The sequence below is a fragment of the Crinia signifera genome, chromosome 1 (assembly GCF_055691185.1).
Source record: "Crinia signifera chromosome 1, ASM5569118v1, whole genome shotgun sequence".
Lineage (NCBI taxonomy): Eukaryota > Metazoa > Chordata > Amphibia > Anura > Myobatrachidae > Crinia > Crinia signifera.
Window position 1 is genome coordinate 229,391,775 of NC_139217.1, and position 18,113 is coordinate 229,409,887.

At 39.5% G+C, this 18,113-nt stretch overlaps 1 protein-coding gene across 1 annotated transcript in view; it reads left to right on the forward strand.

The window, feature by feature from the left end:
• Positions 1-18,113, forward strand: part of PTPRS (protein tyrosine phosphatase receptor type S) — a 366,190-nt gene that overhangs the window by 204,213 nt on the left and 143,864 nt on the right. Inside the window, exon 15 of the mRNA XM_083179390.1 lies at positions 7,988-8,105. Within this exon, the coding sequence (XP_083035516.1) occupies positions 7,988-8,105 (118 nt within the window). The remainder of the gene's footprint in view (positions 1-7,987; positions 8,106-18,113) is intronic.

An 18,113-nucleotide genomic window follows, 5' to 3' on the forward strand; every position in this document is an offset into this window, starting at 1 on the left:
CTGCCTGGACCATATGGTCCGCCCACACCTCGTCTCCTGCAGAATTGCGCTGCTGGGCCCAGTGGTGCAGGGATGGAAGGTGCCATCCAGTTGGTGGTGGCTAGGTGTTTGAAGTAATTAGAAAAACCATCTATTTATTTTAGGAAGTAAAATATATATATAAAATCCACGAACTGCGGCACTACGGTCTGATTGAAGTGTGTAAATGAAGACATGAGACAAACTCAAATCATGGTTTTGATGCATCATGTTTTTTTTTTATGTTTTTTTATTGAGGCACTGTGAGTTAAACAATAAAATACAACTAATACATATGCAGGTTGTACAGTGTCGTCATTTCAGTGGAACAAAAATGATGTCAAAGATATATGCATAGGTATAATTAAGTGTTTAAACTTGATATTATGGTATACCATCCACAAGTTTAACAATGACAAATTGAGTATTGGAATAATGAACGATATATAATATGGGTGATGATTGAGATAGGATCCGTTATTATATCATATCAACCTGCGTCTATGGTAGAAACATAGTAAGCAATATATTGCAGTAAAATATTTCACAAAAATAAAATTACCTACGTTAATAAAGAACAGATACCATGAGTCTTCATTTGCACACTTCAATCAGAACAGAGTGCCTCAGTTCGTAGATTATATATGTGTGAATCGTTATGATTTTATATAGATTAATAATAGATATTGTAAAATGTGATTGCTGTTTTCTATTTTTGGCACATCTCAATTCTTTCTTTTTTTTTGCTGTTGTGGAGCCCAATGTGTTTTTATGTTATACCTGTGGGGGCTAGCATTTAATGTTTTTCTTTTTATGTCTGTTGTATTGTTTTCTGTTTGAGCCAATGTTTATTTTTTCTTTGGGGGCCAGTGTGTTTTTTCGTGTGGGGGCATATGTTTTTGTTGTTTTTGTTTTCCACGCCCCCCTTTTTGGAATCAGCATGTTTGTTACCTGTTGGGGGTCAGGTTTTTTTTTCTATGGGGTCAATGCTTTTTATTTATTTATTTGAAGGACAATGTAATGGTGTTCGTACAGAGTTGCTGATGCGCAAGCACCAACAACTCTATTATAAATGTGTTATGCTTTCCTTGGGGTTACAGGGGGTCAGCTATTCACAGTATGGGCATGTTATTTTAGTAATCTGGCTGAGTTGCTAATAGTGGTTGCATACAGAGAAGCAGATTTGCTCGCTTTGGAGGCCATACTGAGACAGATGGACTGCACCTAGGATAGGGCTGGTGAAAGTTTCAATAATGCAGCTAATGGTGGCAATGTAACAGCATTAGCATAAAGTTGCATATGTAACTGCATCAAAAAATACAAGGAATGCTGCAACTGCATGCAACTCTGAATCAGATTCTATTAGTAGGGATCCGCCCCCTCAGCAGACTCTGCCCCCCAGGGCTGCTTCATTAAATTTCCCGGGCTAGTTTTACATCCCAATCGGCGCTTGCCACTACACAGACAGGAAGAAAACCCAGCCTGTGTAAATCTTTGAAGGAATTGAGGAATTATCGCTATTCACCTGGAACCTGTACACAATTCATGAAACATCTAGTGATTTACCCCATCTGTGCAAATGTACCTGTGACCTTCCACAACTCTGGAAAAGAAACAGGCTGATTGAGGCTGGTGCTGATGCCATATACAGTCCAAATACCGTGGGCATGTTTGCATTTTTTACAGACAGTCACAGAAAATGTCAGGTTACCACCCCCAAAATGCTAGCTTCCTGTCAGTCAAATTGCGAGGGGATTAATTTGCTCTTTCTGTTGCTATTTGGGCTTGTGCTTATGCTCTACGATGCGTACACATGTGCAGTCATTTGATAATCGAATTCACACATCAGCTATCAACTCTGAATCGGGCCCAAGATTTGGTTGATAACTGCAGGAAAGTCCACCACAGAACTGACAGAGGGATTAAGCAGCAATTTTATAAAAAAAAAAAAAAAAAACCTGGAATGGAATGTAAGGTTACACTGCAATTGTTTTACCTTAATACACCACATCTGAAAATGGTATGATTTCCTTTTGTCACTAACCATTGCAATGAGGCAAACATTTTACATTTGGTTTATATTTGGTATACAATAGATATAAATTGTGTGTGTTTGTGTTCATGGAAAGTGTTTTAATCACAAATTGAACAGCTGCAGTGATTCATGCAAGTTGCAGATTAAAAATAATCTCTTGTGTAGACATGGTCAATATTCTAGTTTTAATCAGTAATATTTGTATTTGGCTTGCAACCCATGCATATAATTCCATAGTCTTAAATAGCAAGAATAAAACTTACTTGCTATGTATAAAAAGTTATTTCATATTAAGAGTACTGAGAAATGTAATTTTGCATTGTCCTTATAAGCAAAGTTACTTACTATCTAGTAAAGAATAGCTAAGAAAAAATATCCCACATCTTAATAACGATTGTGCTACCTACTGTTTTATATATGTCATGTTTGCCTACCTGTAATTTTGAATGACAACCTTATTATTCACTTCTGTCTGCAGTAATATTAGTAGTATTTTTAGGCTTAACAATTTGAGACTAGGGGCAAAGGCAGGATTTCTAAGGGGAGGGGGTCCATGTGTGCATATCCCAGTGGTCAGGATGGCGTACCAACTCCAGCACCCCGACTACCGCCTGGAGACCAGCGCTGGAATACTAATTAATTATGATGCCAGTGCCGAAATCCTGACTGCCGGGATGCTAAACAGAAAGTATGCAGGTAGCATGAGCATGCTCCTGGGAAATTGGGGGGGGGGGGGGGGGGGGGGGTAGATTTAGGCACTAGTGGGGAAATGTAGAGTAAGGCTATGGGTAGGGTGGGATAGGGTTAGACACTTAGAGGGGGGATTGGGTTTAAGCTAGGTAAGGTTTATGCAGCGGGGTGTGGGGGTTAGGTTTAAGTACTGGTGTGGTGACTTAGGATCAGGCCTGCATATATACAGTATATCTATAGATATGGAGATAAAGAATTAATTCAGAGTGCGCTAAACCTTAAAATATAGACAAAATATATTCAGATAATATTTCATAAAAAATGCCCTCAGGGCATAGCAATGTGCATACAGATGTTTTTAGTACAGTTCAGTGAATCAACAAAAAAAGGTGCCCATACACGTTACAATTATTGTATCCAATATTGGATACAATGGGGCAGATGTATTAAGCCTTAACAAGAGATAAATGCAAGTGTGATAAGGAGAGATAAACGTCCAGCCAATCACCTGCCAACTGCCATGTTACAGGCTGTGTTTGAAAATAGTCAGTAAGGAGCTGATTGGCTGGACGTTTAACTCTCCTTATCACACTTGAATTTATCTCTTGTTAGGGCTTAATACATCTGCCCCAATATCGCATCTCATCGCATCTCGGTTTTGCGATAAAATGAGATGAGATCTAGTACAAAAAGTATGTCCTGCACATACTTTTTGTACTAGATCTCATCTCATCTTATCGCAAAACCGAGATGCGATGAGATGCGATATTGTATCCAATATTGGATACAATAATTGTAACGTGTATGGGCACCTTAAGAGATCATCTTATTGAGTTGACAAAGCTGTCGATCAGACAATTTAGTCGGCACAGCGTGTTTCGTCATGGTGCTGACTTCATCAGTGGCAAAGATACAGCAGTTTGGTAAGATGACCACACTGTAAATCATAATACATAAATATAAATAAATTGTAAAAATATAAATAAAATCAGTAAGAAGATCAAACATGAGCAGAAGATGGACAGGTGTGGAGGCGAATAGGAAATGTTTTATAGAATACAGAGGAAATTATTAGTTCTGGTTACATACCAATCTATTGTTAGGAATGTGGTTCCTCATAAAAGGTATAGTGGTCCAATATAAATGAATCCCATGTATACTTTGTGTCAGTTTGAAAGATGTCCTAAAACATGTTTTAATATAATTCTTAGTAGAACACCAATTTCAGTATGTTACTAGGATTAATGGTTGTAGTTCTTACATACCACCAACGATGGTTCCTCAAAAATTTATTTTATATAGAGATTATAAATATGAATTCTCCATTAGGGGATATTGAAAAGATTCTGTAATATCTGACATGTATTAAATCATATATCTAAGATACATAAATATATCCGTGATGGTGTAGCCACAAATTCAATAATAAATGACATGCATTAAATCATACAGAAAAAGAGTATATATATATATATACACAGTATATATGTGTGTGTGTGTGTGTGTGTATGTGTATATATATACACAGTATATATTGTGTGTGATGCCGTCACTCAGCTCCACCAGTGGGAATCGTGCCTGGTGCCTTCGGTAAGGACACTGCTGCTGCTGGGCCCCAATAAATATATAGACCGTAGACCGCGGCACTCAGGACTTAGAAAAGAAATTCAACACGTAGCCACAATAGTGACGTTTCAGCCTCTTTATTAGGCTTTTCTCAAAAAACAGCTTACATAAAAGAAACAGTGTATGCTCACCTCCTTAAGTAGTGCAGAACCATTCGTTTGTGCAGGGACAGCAGTCACTTCCGGACGCTGTGGGCGTGCTTCAGTGACGTCTGAATTTGCAAGACTGTTGCCTTAGCAATGGATCAACAGGGTGTCAATAAAGCTGCTAATACGTATCGGTCTTACTGAAAAAAAAGTCTGAGAAGCCACTACAAGACCGCTGTCACTGCAAAACAAATGGTGCTGTAACCAATCAAACATACAACAAATAGTGCTAAAAACAAATAAACGCGTTCATGTATTACTCTATGTTGCTAATTCCTAAAGTGAACTAAAAAACTAACGTTACTGTGAAAACATATATCTATATACTACATAGAATGTTAGTACCTATTCCAGCCTGTAAGCTTGGGGCGTTTTAAAGCCACAGTCTCTCAATCTAAATCTAGCAACACTGTACTGTGTTTTAAATTGCATATTAGTTATTCGCCTGTGGTAATGTACAGATACTGGACTCAACGACTTATGTGGAGGAGAATGCATTGTGGGCCAGACAACCACCTCGAAATTTTGATGCGTCTGTTATCACAATGCATTCTCATGCCTGGGTACATGTTGGGATCAGGAAACTATATATATGAACTGCATAGTGAATTTAACACTTGTAAACAAAATGCAATGTGCTACTAATGTTTAAATGTTGAGTTAGCAAAGACAATCGATGTATTTTTACTCAACAATAGAATTCTACAAGAAACAATGGAGACCCAATTGTTAATTGAGTCCCTTGGGGGCTAGTGTATCCATCTTAAAACTCCATCTTGATTCGAGCTGGAGCAATTTTTTGTCCCTGTCTCCTCCCCTCGCCAGGGGTTTAACCTGGTCTATGATCATATATTTTACAGAAGAGTGCGGGTGACGGACTTGGGCATAATGATGCGCAAGTGGTTGCTCACTTGTACCTTTGTTAATGGCTGCATGGACCGCTGAGCGATGTTGAGCCATGCACTCTTTAAACTGCCTCTCAGTCTTGTCTATGTTGGCCAATGAGCAGGGTCAGTAAATGATGTACACTACGTATTTAGATGTGCAAGACAGGTAATGATATATAGGGAATTTTTTGCCTGAGTAGGGATGTGTGACATATGTGCCCGTCTGCATATAGCTGCAGGAGGTGCAATTTGGGCATTGGAAGCATCCCTTCCTTGTTTTGCCTAATTTGCTTCCTGTTCTTTTTCCCATATTCGTAATATCAGTTTTGACCAGGTGGTCTCTAAGATTTTTTCCCCTTCTGTATGCTGGCATGAGAGACATTCCGCTGAGATTTAATTCTGCTTCAGTCTGCACTATTGGCCATAGTTTTTTGACCCTCTGTACCCTTTTATGGGATTCATTTGTAAATAAGTTGACACAAATTAATTTTTCTGACTTCTCTTTAGAATTGTGCTCTACTTTTAGTAATTCTGATCTCGTTTTTAATAGAGCCTTCTTGCTTTGTTTGGAGGTTATACTGATCATACCCCCTTTCGAGGAATTTGTTGAACATAATGTCTAGTTCTTTTAGGGCTTCTTCTGGGTCACTTACAATATGTAAGACACGTAAAAATTGACTAAAAGGTCATGAAGTTTTACTGTGTGATGGATGCGCACTAGAGGCCAACACAAAATTTTTGCGATCGGTTTGCTTCCAAAAGAGGCTGGTTTTGATGCCTGAGGTATCTTTAACAATTTTCACATCTAAAAAATTTACTGTATGCTGGTCTACGGTGTACGTTGAATTTTACCGGACTATCCATTGCGTTATGTGTATCCATTAGTTGATTGAAGGCCGTCTCAGGGCCCACCCAAAACAACAAAGTGTAGTCGATATATCAGAAATATCGTAAGATATCTTGCGATATATCGATGTTGCTGAAATAAAGATCTCTTTCGATCCTCCAACATAAAGGTGTTGGCTAGCGACGGGGCCACACTGGACCCCATCGCCACGCCCTTTGTCTGCATATATATATATATATATATATATATCTGGAAAAAAAGATGAGATGGGCGCCCCCTAGTGCAATACGTTTATACGTCACAGTGATACCCTTCACCGTTCGTGAGATAAGCACCCCAACAAAATTCAGGTGTACCGTTGGTAGTGGTCTCCAACCACTCTGACATGCATTCAATTAAATATAGACCTCAATTATCAGGGAGTGTCTGTTCTCCTCTTCGGTCATCCAAGAGTAATTCTCAAATAAATCCCAGCACATAAAGGAGATACAGGAATATACTAGTGAAGTATTGATAAAACATTTATTTCTACAACAAACATGACAAAAAGTTGCCCGTACAATGTATAAAAAAATATATTTGCTTATCTGGTGAATACACAATGCAGTCCGTCATCAAACACCTTGGAAAAGTCCCCTCAACGCGTTTCGTTCGTGGCCCCTAGGCAGGACTTCCTCAGGAGTGTGACTCTCCACAGGCCCTCTGTCTTGTATATATACCCTAAATGATCAGGTACTAATCAGACAATTACCGGAGTGGGAATCCCGCCATTGCGGCTCCATACTTCCGCTTCCGGTCTGATGGAACGCAAAACGTCATTCCCGGACGTCAGTGTGACCCGCACGCACCTTCCTATTATGTGAGCCGCATATACTACTTCCGGAGGTGCGTATAGCGTGTACAACTTCCGGTATCGGCTGAAACTGGTGGAACGTCATTTCCAGACGTCCGCGTCACCCACATGTGCCTTCCAGTTATGTGAGCCGCAGTTGTTAGTTCCGGAAGTGCGTGTGACACGCATACAGCTTCCGGTATCAACGGAATCTAAATTATGTCTGCCCGGCTCCCATCAGATTGATTTGTGTTTCAGTTGCCTAGGTGACTACTCTCACTAGTCACCCTGGGCAATAAGCCAGGTTGTGTCAGTCCCACCTTCCTTATTCAAATTGGGTAACTGACGATCCTCAAATCCTACAGAGGAAAAGACCTCTTCTATACTACTTATAACAGGGATTCTCATCCTCAAGATATGGACATTCGCTCCTCACTCCTGCTGGGGTTTTTAGGTCACAATGCCCTCCCAACATTTGTTCGAAACTTTTTTGCTTCATATCCGATATGCACTTTATATTCCTTAATAAATACTTTTTTACTTTTGATGTCGCTGGCTCTCTAATGCATATATATATATATATATATATAGCAGTGATGTTGTATCCACAACTTCTAGCTAGCATATCTCCATTAAGAGATAAGGTATAAGAGTTCAATATTGTAAAACAAGCAGTTAGCAAACATAAACTTAGGCTTAGGTATGGGCACCTAGTACTTACATTGATTATGTGAGGCAATCTTAGAGGCCATATTTCCTAGTGGGGTCTACATATTCATAACAACAACTTTGGCATCTCTTTTTTATTTCCTTTTTTATTCCGTACGGATGGGCAGATTTGGAAATGTAGATTTAATGTATAATACCTACAAATAGGTGAACATTTCATCTCTTTTGAATTGACAGGAAATGGTTATAGATGGACTTCAACCTGAAACCTCTTATTCCATCACAGTTGCTGCATACACTATGAAAGGGGATGGAGCACGCTGTAAACCAAAGCTTGTGACTACAAAGAGTGCAGGTGAGCCCTTCCTTAATATACAGTATACACTAAGGGGATGCAGTTACAATCCCGGCGTTCAGAATCCCGACGCCGGAATCCCGACCGCCGAAATGCCGACCCATTCTCCCTCCGTGGGTGTCCACGACACCCCTGGAGGGAGAATAAATTAGTGTGCCAAGCGTAGCGAGGCACCGGGCCCGCTGCGTGGCGAGCGTAGCGAGCCCGCAAGGGGGGGCGATCCACGTCCCCCCCCTTGTCGGCATTTCGGCTGTCGGGATTCCGGCGTCGGGATTCTGAACGCCGGGATCCCGACCGCCGGGATTCAATACTGAATCCTACACTAAGTAACATTAAGATGCTTAGAAATCGGGTGAAGTAGCCATTTGGCCTAGCCTCAGAATGGCCACTTCTCTGTCAGGATTGGCTATACACATACAGGTTAAATCTGAAATATGTGCAGTTTAAGACACCATTATTATGTTTGGGTGATGATGCATATGCAACCAGATGTAGGCATTGCATTTTGTATTCAACATGAGGCAATGTAATACTACTTTCAATATACAGGTTGATTATCACTTATCCAAAATGCTATGGACCAGAAGCATTTTGGATAACAGATTATTCCGTATTTTGGAATATTTTTATATTTCAATGAGGTATCTTGCCTTTATGTAGTATAAGCACATTAAACACATGAAATACACACAAATAAATATTTTTATTGAAAAATTATAAAAATGTAAGAGGGGATACAGAAAAAAGCAAAAGGGGGAGGGAGGAAGGTACGGGGGGGGGGGGTGAACTGAGATTCAGTAGACATACATACAGTCAATCAAACAAGAACACCATGCATTACACAGTGCATGTAAAATGAAGAATATAAACATACTGTAGACAATAATGGTAAATAATTTCACATATAACGAAGATATTACACATTACAGGTTATCCCAGTGGAAATACAAGTGGGCAGTAGAATGGTAAATCGGGGGATTATGTAGCATTTGGAGAAGTGGATTCTCTCTCATTGAGACTGAATTGGCGGAGGTCGCAAGGGGATGACTTGTGAGCTCTCTCCATCACACACACACAAATACATTTTAGTTGTGCATGAAAGGTTTCAAAACTTGAACCAAAGTTTGCGTACACTAAATTTGAATGTCAAGCAATAATTTTCTTGCACATATTTAGTGGCAGTTACATATAATGTCCCTAGTAGTACCAGTTACAGATGTCCCCAGTAGTGGCAGTTACAGATGTACAAAGTAGGATTTTAGCAAAAACAACAAAAAAAAAAATTACAATTTGGAGACTATGGTTTATGGAATTATTTGGATAAGGGATATTCAACCTGTAGTGGTTTTCTCCGCCTAGTACTCAAAAAGTTCAAGTCTGCAAAATAAAACCACAATGTAAAATAAACCAATTTAAAAATGAACAGAATACAGAAGAGCTGCATATTGGGTATTATGAAAGTAACTGTAATCTTTAGTATGTTCAGAATGTTTTGAAGTTTTCTAGGGAGTAGGGCTGTGTGAGACAGCTAGTTTAAAATAAAAAAAAAAATTGCTTAGGATTGTAGGTCTAGAAATTAGATATTTTTCCTGGGAACAGAATTAACATGACTTTTGCTTGGAGCAGTAGTAGATTATAGTACACAATCCATGTATGTTGTTTAGCATATTTGGTAAACTACATTACAGTCTTATCCCTTGTTAAAGTATGGACAAGAATAGTAAAATGACATTTTTTGTAAATATTTTCACATACTCCTGGGACAGGTCCATTTTGATAAGAACCTGTTGGTTTAGTTTACAAATATTTTGGTCCCCACTTTTTCCCTTGTCACAGCTCTATTTGCACTGAATCCCCCAGTATACACCATCATAAAACTCAAAATACCTACAAACACTACAAATCCCTGTAATCTTTGATATTTCATTTTACCATCGCTGCATAGAGACTTTGCAGCATACAACAAATATATAATACAGTATAACAAAATATGCAAATAAACATTCTACCGTGCACAAATTAACCAATTTGTGTAAATAAATAGTTATTTGATCAAATAGAATGTAAAACATATAGATTATAGACTGATATTATTTATTTATTAACAGTTATTTTTATAGCGCACACATATTCCGCATCGCTTTACAGAGAATAGTTGAACGTTCATATCTCTGTTCCAGTGAAGCTTACAATCTATATTCCCTTCCACATGTACACACATTCAATCTAGGGTTCATTTTGTTGGGAGCCAATTAACCTACGTATTGTTGAATTGTGGGAGTAAACCGGAGTACCAGGAGTACAACTATGCACAATTAGGGCCATGGTGGGAAGGCGCTGTGAGGCAGTGAGCTAAACATTACACCATCCATGTTGCCCTCTTTGAAATAAACATTTAAGGTGCTATCTAGCTAATTCGCTGAGGTCTAACTTATTATCCCTGATGCTAGGATCCCTTAGGTCAGATACCCACACATGCCCCATAACTAGCCACTTGGACCCACAATAACATTGGGATCGGTACTATTCTCATGTGTTTTTGCCTGATTGCAGGTCCATTTTCGGACGATTAAAAATGGCAGCAAACTAGATAATTATGAAAATGATCATCACATATCTGGTTGGTATCGGGGCTAATAGGATAGCATCCTTAGGGGGGTATAAACCTAGACATGATTTCATTTCTGCTTATAAAAGACAGCCTGACATTGCAAATGACTGATGATCATAATCACAGAATCCAATTAAAAGTTATTTTTAGCTTTTTACTAACTACTTTTACTGAATCTTCCAACTGTGATTAAGGCTTGTGGCGTGGTAAATGTAATATTACACACAATACAACAGTTATTGTCATAGATATGGCTACCCTGAAGGTGTACATACACGGTGCAATGAACTCCGTGCTTTTAGTACTAGATTGCATAGTATCTAGTTCAAAAAGCATACAATGTGCTACAGCACCGTGCTTTTTTGTACTAGATACTATGCAATCTAGGACTTAATCATGGGCTGCACAGTTTTTCGGTGCTGTGCGATGTGCTATGTGTGGGAGCGCGCATCACACCCGAAAAACGCACCGTGTATGGGCACCTTAACTCTTTTTTACTGGACTATTGACAGAAATTCATTTAATGGACTTATGTTAATAAATCTGTTCCATCCCAGGTTGTAATATAAGAGAGTTGTGTTTTTTCTATTAATTTAAGGGCATATATACCAAGCCTAGGAGAGAGATAAAGGGGTATATTCAGTTAGTCCTGGGGTAGCCAACCCTAGTCCTCGAGAGCTACCAACAGTGCATGTTTTGCAGGTCTCCTCACAAAATCACAAGTGAGCTAATTAGCTCCATCTGTGGATCTTTTAAAATGTGTCAGTGATTAATGAGTGCAGCTGTGCAGCAGCTAGGTTGTCTGGAGAATGTGAACTATTGGTAGCTCTCGAGGGCTAGGGTTGGCTACCACTGAATTAGTTGTATCCATTCCTACATTAATTTGTTGGAATGGATCCGACAAGCCCTATTCAATGAGCGGGGAAATCCGACTGTGGGATTTGGCTGCTGATGCTGCTCACCGGCCCGGTGCCAGGATGGGTGAGCAGCAGCAGCGTGAGGACGGCGCCGGGTGAGCAGCAGTGGTAGTGCAGCTGATCCTTACCCGGGGCTATCCTCCAGCTGCAGCCTACCCTGCGCCATCTCCTGCGGTCCTTCCCACCTCATCTCCTACTGTCCTCCCTGCCCCATTTCCTGCTGTCCTCGCTGCCTCATCTCCTCAATCCGACTTTTTCTAAAGTCAGATTGAGATTGTCAGAAACAGGACAAAACCTGTCAACTGTGGCCCGTTTCAGACAAAAGCAGGTAGATTGGTGGCTATTCCGCCAATCCAAGTCGGAAACAAAAAAAGAATTTGAATAGGTCAAATCATGGATTAGACTAAAAAGTCGGAAACTGCTGTTTTTCGACAAACGGCAGTTTCTGACTCTAATTGAATAGACCTCCAAAGTGGTGAATGGTATGGCTCCTAACTGCAATGTTACAGGCTGTGTTTGAAAAATGACAATAGCCAGTTGACTGGTACTTTATCTCTCTCCAAGACTTACTACACAGACCAAGTTGTCTTTAGGATACGCAGAACTATCATATCTGACACTTTAATTTTAGGGGGGGATCCGATTACCTGTCTACTGTGGGCAGTTGTATCAACAGGGACTATCCTATTTCCTGCAAAAACACACATATAACTGAGAGTGGGTTTTTTCCAGTCCTCCTAATAGGTTTGCCCCACCAAATATTATATTATTACATTGTTTTTCTGCAAATTTTTCTTGTGAAAAAAAAAGTCATTCTAAATTATAGGCCTTTTTTGCAAGAAAGATTATTCTTTTTTTCCCGCAAAAACACATAGGATTCCAGAAAAGCCACGGGCCTATGTGCTACCGTGACAGTGATCACAGAAAAGGTGCTTACTCATCTCTGATAAGTGTCGGCATCGGGGCTAATAGCCCCGGGTAAGTCAATTAAACGTGGTAATTTTGTGGCTTATTGGATATGATTGAGGCTGCATTTCTTTTATTTTCTATTCAATTAATTCTCTTTGTTAAGTCCCGGTTTTCTCCCTCTACTGTTCTTTATCGTATTCTCTTATTTAGTACACTTTGGGCCTTTCAGTTTTATCATGATTTTTTGTTGTTGTGTTTGTCATCTTTGTATACATTCTGGGTTAATTCAGAACATGGGAACCCTGGGTTATTTGTTTAACCATGTGGGCATCTAATTGAAATAGTGACCTGTGGTGAGTGAGGCAGACAGGCAGTGAGTGAGTGAGGCAGACACTGAAGCGGAAGAGTGAGTCTGCGTGGGTACAATTTTTTATTGTTCTGAACACATTTTATGATTACGGTATCTGAAGCAGTTTAGTTATGCTAATCCAAGGGGTCCCATGTTCTGTACTTGAATTCTGAATAAATTGAATAGATTGAAATATATTGTAATCCTATATTCTGAAGAATGTTAAAATGTAAAGTTTATATAAATGTAAAATACAAATATAAAGGGATTAATTTTGGAATAGGATAGGATAAGGGATACACATTTAATAACTAATAGAAATATTGAGACTTAAATATATTTTTAACTGGCAATATATTATATAATATGGCAACTTTGATAAAGGGTTTGATAGCAAAGTCATCATGTATGATGAAACACGATGGGTCCTGCATGCTGATATCATGGTGCTGATTCAAAAATAGGAAGCTGAACTATTCTGGTGGTGATCATGGAGTCTGGAGATTCCTCGGAATGACCATCATAAACGGAGTTTGGTGAACATGAATCGGGTGGCAGGAAAATTGATCATATAATGCCTTACTAATTTTACTGGGTGTATGTGCATATTTAGATGTACTTAATGCATATTTGTGAATTGACTTCATTATATTGCACACATTTTCCTTTTTTATATAGATTACCGTAACTAACTATCTTGAGGAAGAGGTATAAAGGGACTTACATGAAATAGAGGAGTGAGTGGACACTAATCCTTAATGATTTGCTTCTATTGATATCGCATGATGCTGGGTCAGGTTAATCTGCCCACTGCTTGGTCCCCTTGTTTCCCGCAGTCATGCCTCTAGAACAGGCATGTCAAACTCAAAATCCCAACTGGGCTGAATAATCATGGTCTAAGTCAGTGGTTCCCAAACTGTGTGCCGCGGCACCCTGGGGTGCCTTGGGGAACTTGCAGGGGTGCCCTGGGTTGATGGTCCAGGGCCAATTCAAGTTATTTATATCTAATATATTAGTCAAATTATGGACAAACAGAAGTACATTTTGTCCATTACCACATAACTGATCCTAAAGATGAGATATAAACACAATTTATTTAATTTAATATTTGTTTCTGACTTTATCAATGAGAAACCTTTATCCTAGGGGTGCCGCGAAAAAAATTCTGATGCTTTGGGGTGCCGTGAGTCAAAAAAGTTTGGGAACCCCTGGTCTAAGTCTTGTGTGGGCCACAAAAAAAAAAAAAGAGTCCTATATACCCATTGTCCTATATACCCATTGTGATATATACCCATTGTCAGCACTGTACAGTCGCCTCCTCTAATATTATATATCAATTAGTGTCGATTTAGTGTTCAAATTCACATTCTGACATAGAGAATAAGCCACAGTTTTCGCAATCCATTATATAAAATCTGTGGCAGGGCATGCTGTAACATGTAGTTCCACAACAGCTGGAAGGCTATATAGTAATCAGCTGTGTTATACCCCTTCATATATAACTGTGTGGTCCACTCTCCCCTATACAATAATAATAATAATACCATATATTAGTGTGTGCCAGGGGCTGTTATTCCCCCTTATATGTATATCACCACTGACAGTGCCTTATACACATAATTGCCCCCTCAGTGCTAGATAACACATTTTGCCCCCTCAATGACAATGACAGATAACACATTTGCCTCCTCTGTGCCAGATAACACATTTGCCCCCTCAGCACCAGATAACACATTTGCCCCCTCAGCTCCAGATAACACATATGCCCCCACGGTGCCAGATAACACATATACCCCAATTCAGCTGGGATCAAGAGACCCTGTTCCGCATAAGTAGGTGGCCCATGGGCCGCGAGTTTGACATGCCTGTTCTAAAACAACAGATCCCCCATTGCAACATTGGAAAGTTGGGAGGTATGCCCTCAGTGGGTGAAATGTAATAGGATGAGAGAATCAGAAAGTGAGAGATTTGGTATGAAATCTCCAGATTTTTTTAAAGCGGCAATCATTTACACTGCAAAACCACTTTGATTTTGCAGTGTAAATGATTGCTGCTTTAAAAAACTGGAGAATTCTTACCAAATCTCTCACTTTCTGAATCTCTCATCCTATTACATTTCACCCAGTATGTCCATACCCCATTCCTACCAAATCCTCCTCAAGAAAAAAGAGAGTGTGTGCACTATATACTGTACACATCCTGTAACATAAATCTAGTAATGTAAATTCCATTTGAAACAGACAAAAATGGATGTTCAAACACTGGGAAACAGACAAAAATGGATGTTCAGATAAATTGGTTAAATCTATTTGATTTATGCGATTTTTTTTAAAAACATACATTTTTGTCCTTTTCCAGATTTTGATAGGACTGCAACTAAGGTGGCTATGGGACACATGCTCCGAATGCAGGATTTGGGGGGAGATGACATCCAGGGGAGTAGCGAGTGGGGTTAGGCAGACCCAGGCACCAGCTGTAATACAAGAGCTCGCCTTGTTTTCTGGGAGCAAATGTTTTGACAGCACAATGGGTCCTACATAATATTAACACACAGTTTTAATGTTTTGGTGAATGGTTATATATGTATTTATAGATTTATCATCATGCATTATTGCTGCAGTCTTGCCTAGCATCTTTTTGTGTCAATCCAACTAAGCTTTGATTAATTTGATATGTAATACTTCAGTGGATTCTGAATATTATAATTCAGTCCCGGTGCTTGTTTTCAAAAGTTATGTTATGCTTCATACAGCTATATATCAGACTGCTGATTAATTTGATATGTGGCATGCTTATATTCTATGTGCAACCATGCCTATATCTGCATTTGAAATCTATGTTACAGTGTTTTCTAGTAAAATACTGTAACGTAGCATTTTCTAGGGAGACAGTCACAGACAGAAACAGTATATAGACATGCCACATCTCCTTTTAATTCCATCATTAGCTGCTTGTGTACCCTGTTAACATTGTTTTACAAATACTATCAGTTACATTTTCGGCAAAAAGAGACATCCGACTGTGTCAAGCCACGCCATGGCATTGCATGTCTAGAAGGCCTGTTTTGTGTCAGGGAGGCTAGATGTAAGTGGACATGTCTGTATTTTGTAAACCAGACCTACTGTTTTGTTCCTGGTACATTTGCTCCTGATACTTGCATGTGTATGATTCCATATTTGAAACTTATTCCCTTAATTAGTCACATTTGTAGCCAAAGTACAATAAGTAGCAAAATTAGACTTTTATTTGCCAGTGATATACTGCATTTCAATTACAACTGTGTCCAACTCTAAATAAGGTCCATGTTTGCATTTATAGCTACAGGTATTCAGCAGTATATCACATATGAAATCTGAGGGTTTTATACTTAAGTGATTATAGTGGGTAATTAATCTGGGATTCTAAATGTCGGAAAGTCCCCACACTCGGAATCCTGGGCCATTTTCGCTCAGCTCGACTTCAATGATCCGGCTGTCGAGTGACAGAAAGTGGGTGTGACGGTAAAACGGCTGCTGTCATTTTCGACAAAACAGATCCGACTTGTTTTAAAGTCTAATCTGTTTTGTTGTATTCTGCCTTCAATGCTGTCAGAAATGGCAGCATTGAATATGCGGCGGCCGCTATTTCTGCCGGTGGAAATAGCGCCCAAGATTGAATATCCCCCTATATGTGTTACAATCTTTGGGATTGCTGGTGTAATACATTGTTTTGATAGAATAAGGTTTGAAATGTTCTGTGATGACTGCAGTGATATGTCAGTTGCTGATATGTCACTACTATAAACCTGTGGTAATTAACATGGCTAATTGAATCAGTGTTCAAGTGAAAAATTATTCCATCTGTTCTATAATTGTAATAGCCAGACACAGGACTAGTTGGTTTCCGTTCCTAAAAGGGAAACATTCCAGAATTAAAAACATTGACAATCGTCATAGACACACTGTCATCATAAAGCTGATTTACAAAAGGTTAATATAATTGAAATACACAGATTCTATAGTGGCCCTTAACATATAAGGCACTTATCACTAGGTCTCCTGGATCTTCATAATTGGGCTGATTTTTTTATTTACTACTTTTAGTAATTTCAGGCAAAATAGAGTTATTTATTTACAAATTGCAGCCTGCCCTATGTCATCTTAAAAACTTTGGCTATGGATTAGAAACAAGAGAACATCAAGTTTTGGCAATCAAAAAACCTAAAGCTGCATTCACACTGGGCGATATTTTGAAAGATACCGTTCATTTTGGGCCCTCTGAACAAAATGTTTCAAAATATCGGCCAGTGTGTATGAATGAATGTTGAACAATGCACACTCCCACTGATCGTCCATCAGGGTTTTATATCATCTGTGCATGCAGCTGAATTTTGCATTGAGGGAAATTGCATGAGGGAAATTAGCAACAAAAAATGCATATGGATTCTAATCCTCCTGCAGATTGACTAAAAGGAAGCTGGCTTTTATGGGTGGCAACCTTCTGTTTTTAGGTTGTCAGACATAAGGCAGGCACAGCCAAGCATTTTCGAGGAGGGTCTCTGATGTCACTGATGACCACTTTCTCAGTTGCGGGTTAGTGGAAGCCTCAGATTTGCATATACACACAGTAAAATCCTTTTGATGGTCCATGAATTGCATATGGATTTGTGCGTAAATAACAATTAGTGATCCATTTGCAATTATCTCTAATTTTGCAAAGGGCTGTTACACTTGAGGTCTGGGCCACGGCTTAGGGGGGTTTTCAATCTGCAGGTCACGGCTGTCGAGCTGGCTCGACAGCCGTGACCCAGCCCCGTTCTCGTTTAACTCGACCGAGAACAAGCAGGCGGGATTCAATGTCCCACCCGCCACGGGGCGAGAAGGGGGCGTGGCCGCGAGAAGTGGCTGGGAATAGTTGAACTGCGGGCGTGAACTCGGCAATTCCCAGACATTCTCGGCAGAACGAGACCGACTGCTTGTGAGTTCTGCAAGATCCCCTGCTCAATGCTGTCGAGGGAGATGGGAGATTCTCGTCGGTGATTGAATATCCCCCTTACTCATCACAGTCCACTGCAAATTGTCACATTAACAATCAACCCTGAATTAGGCTGTTTGTTCCTTATGTATTGTAGGTAATATTCCTGCTTCTTTGCCACCCCTGTGACAATCCAACAAGACTGTATTCCATAAGTAGATTTTTTTAGCGCCCTTTGCCTCTAAAAGAACAGTTCCATGCTCCTGTAA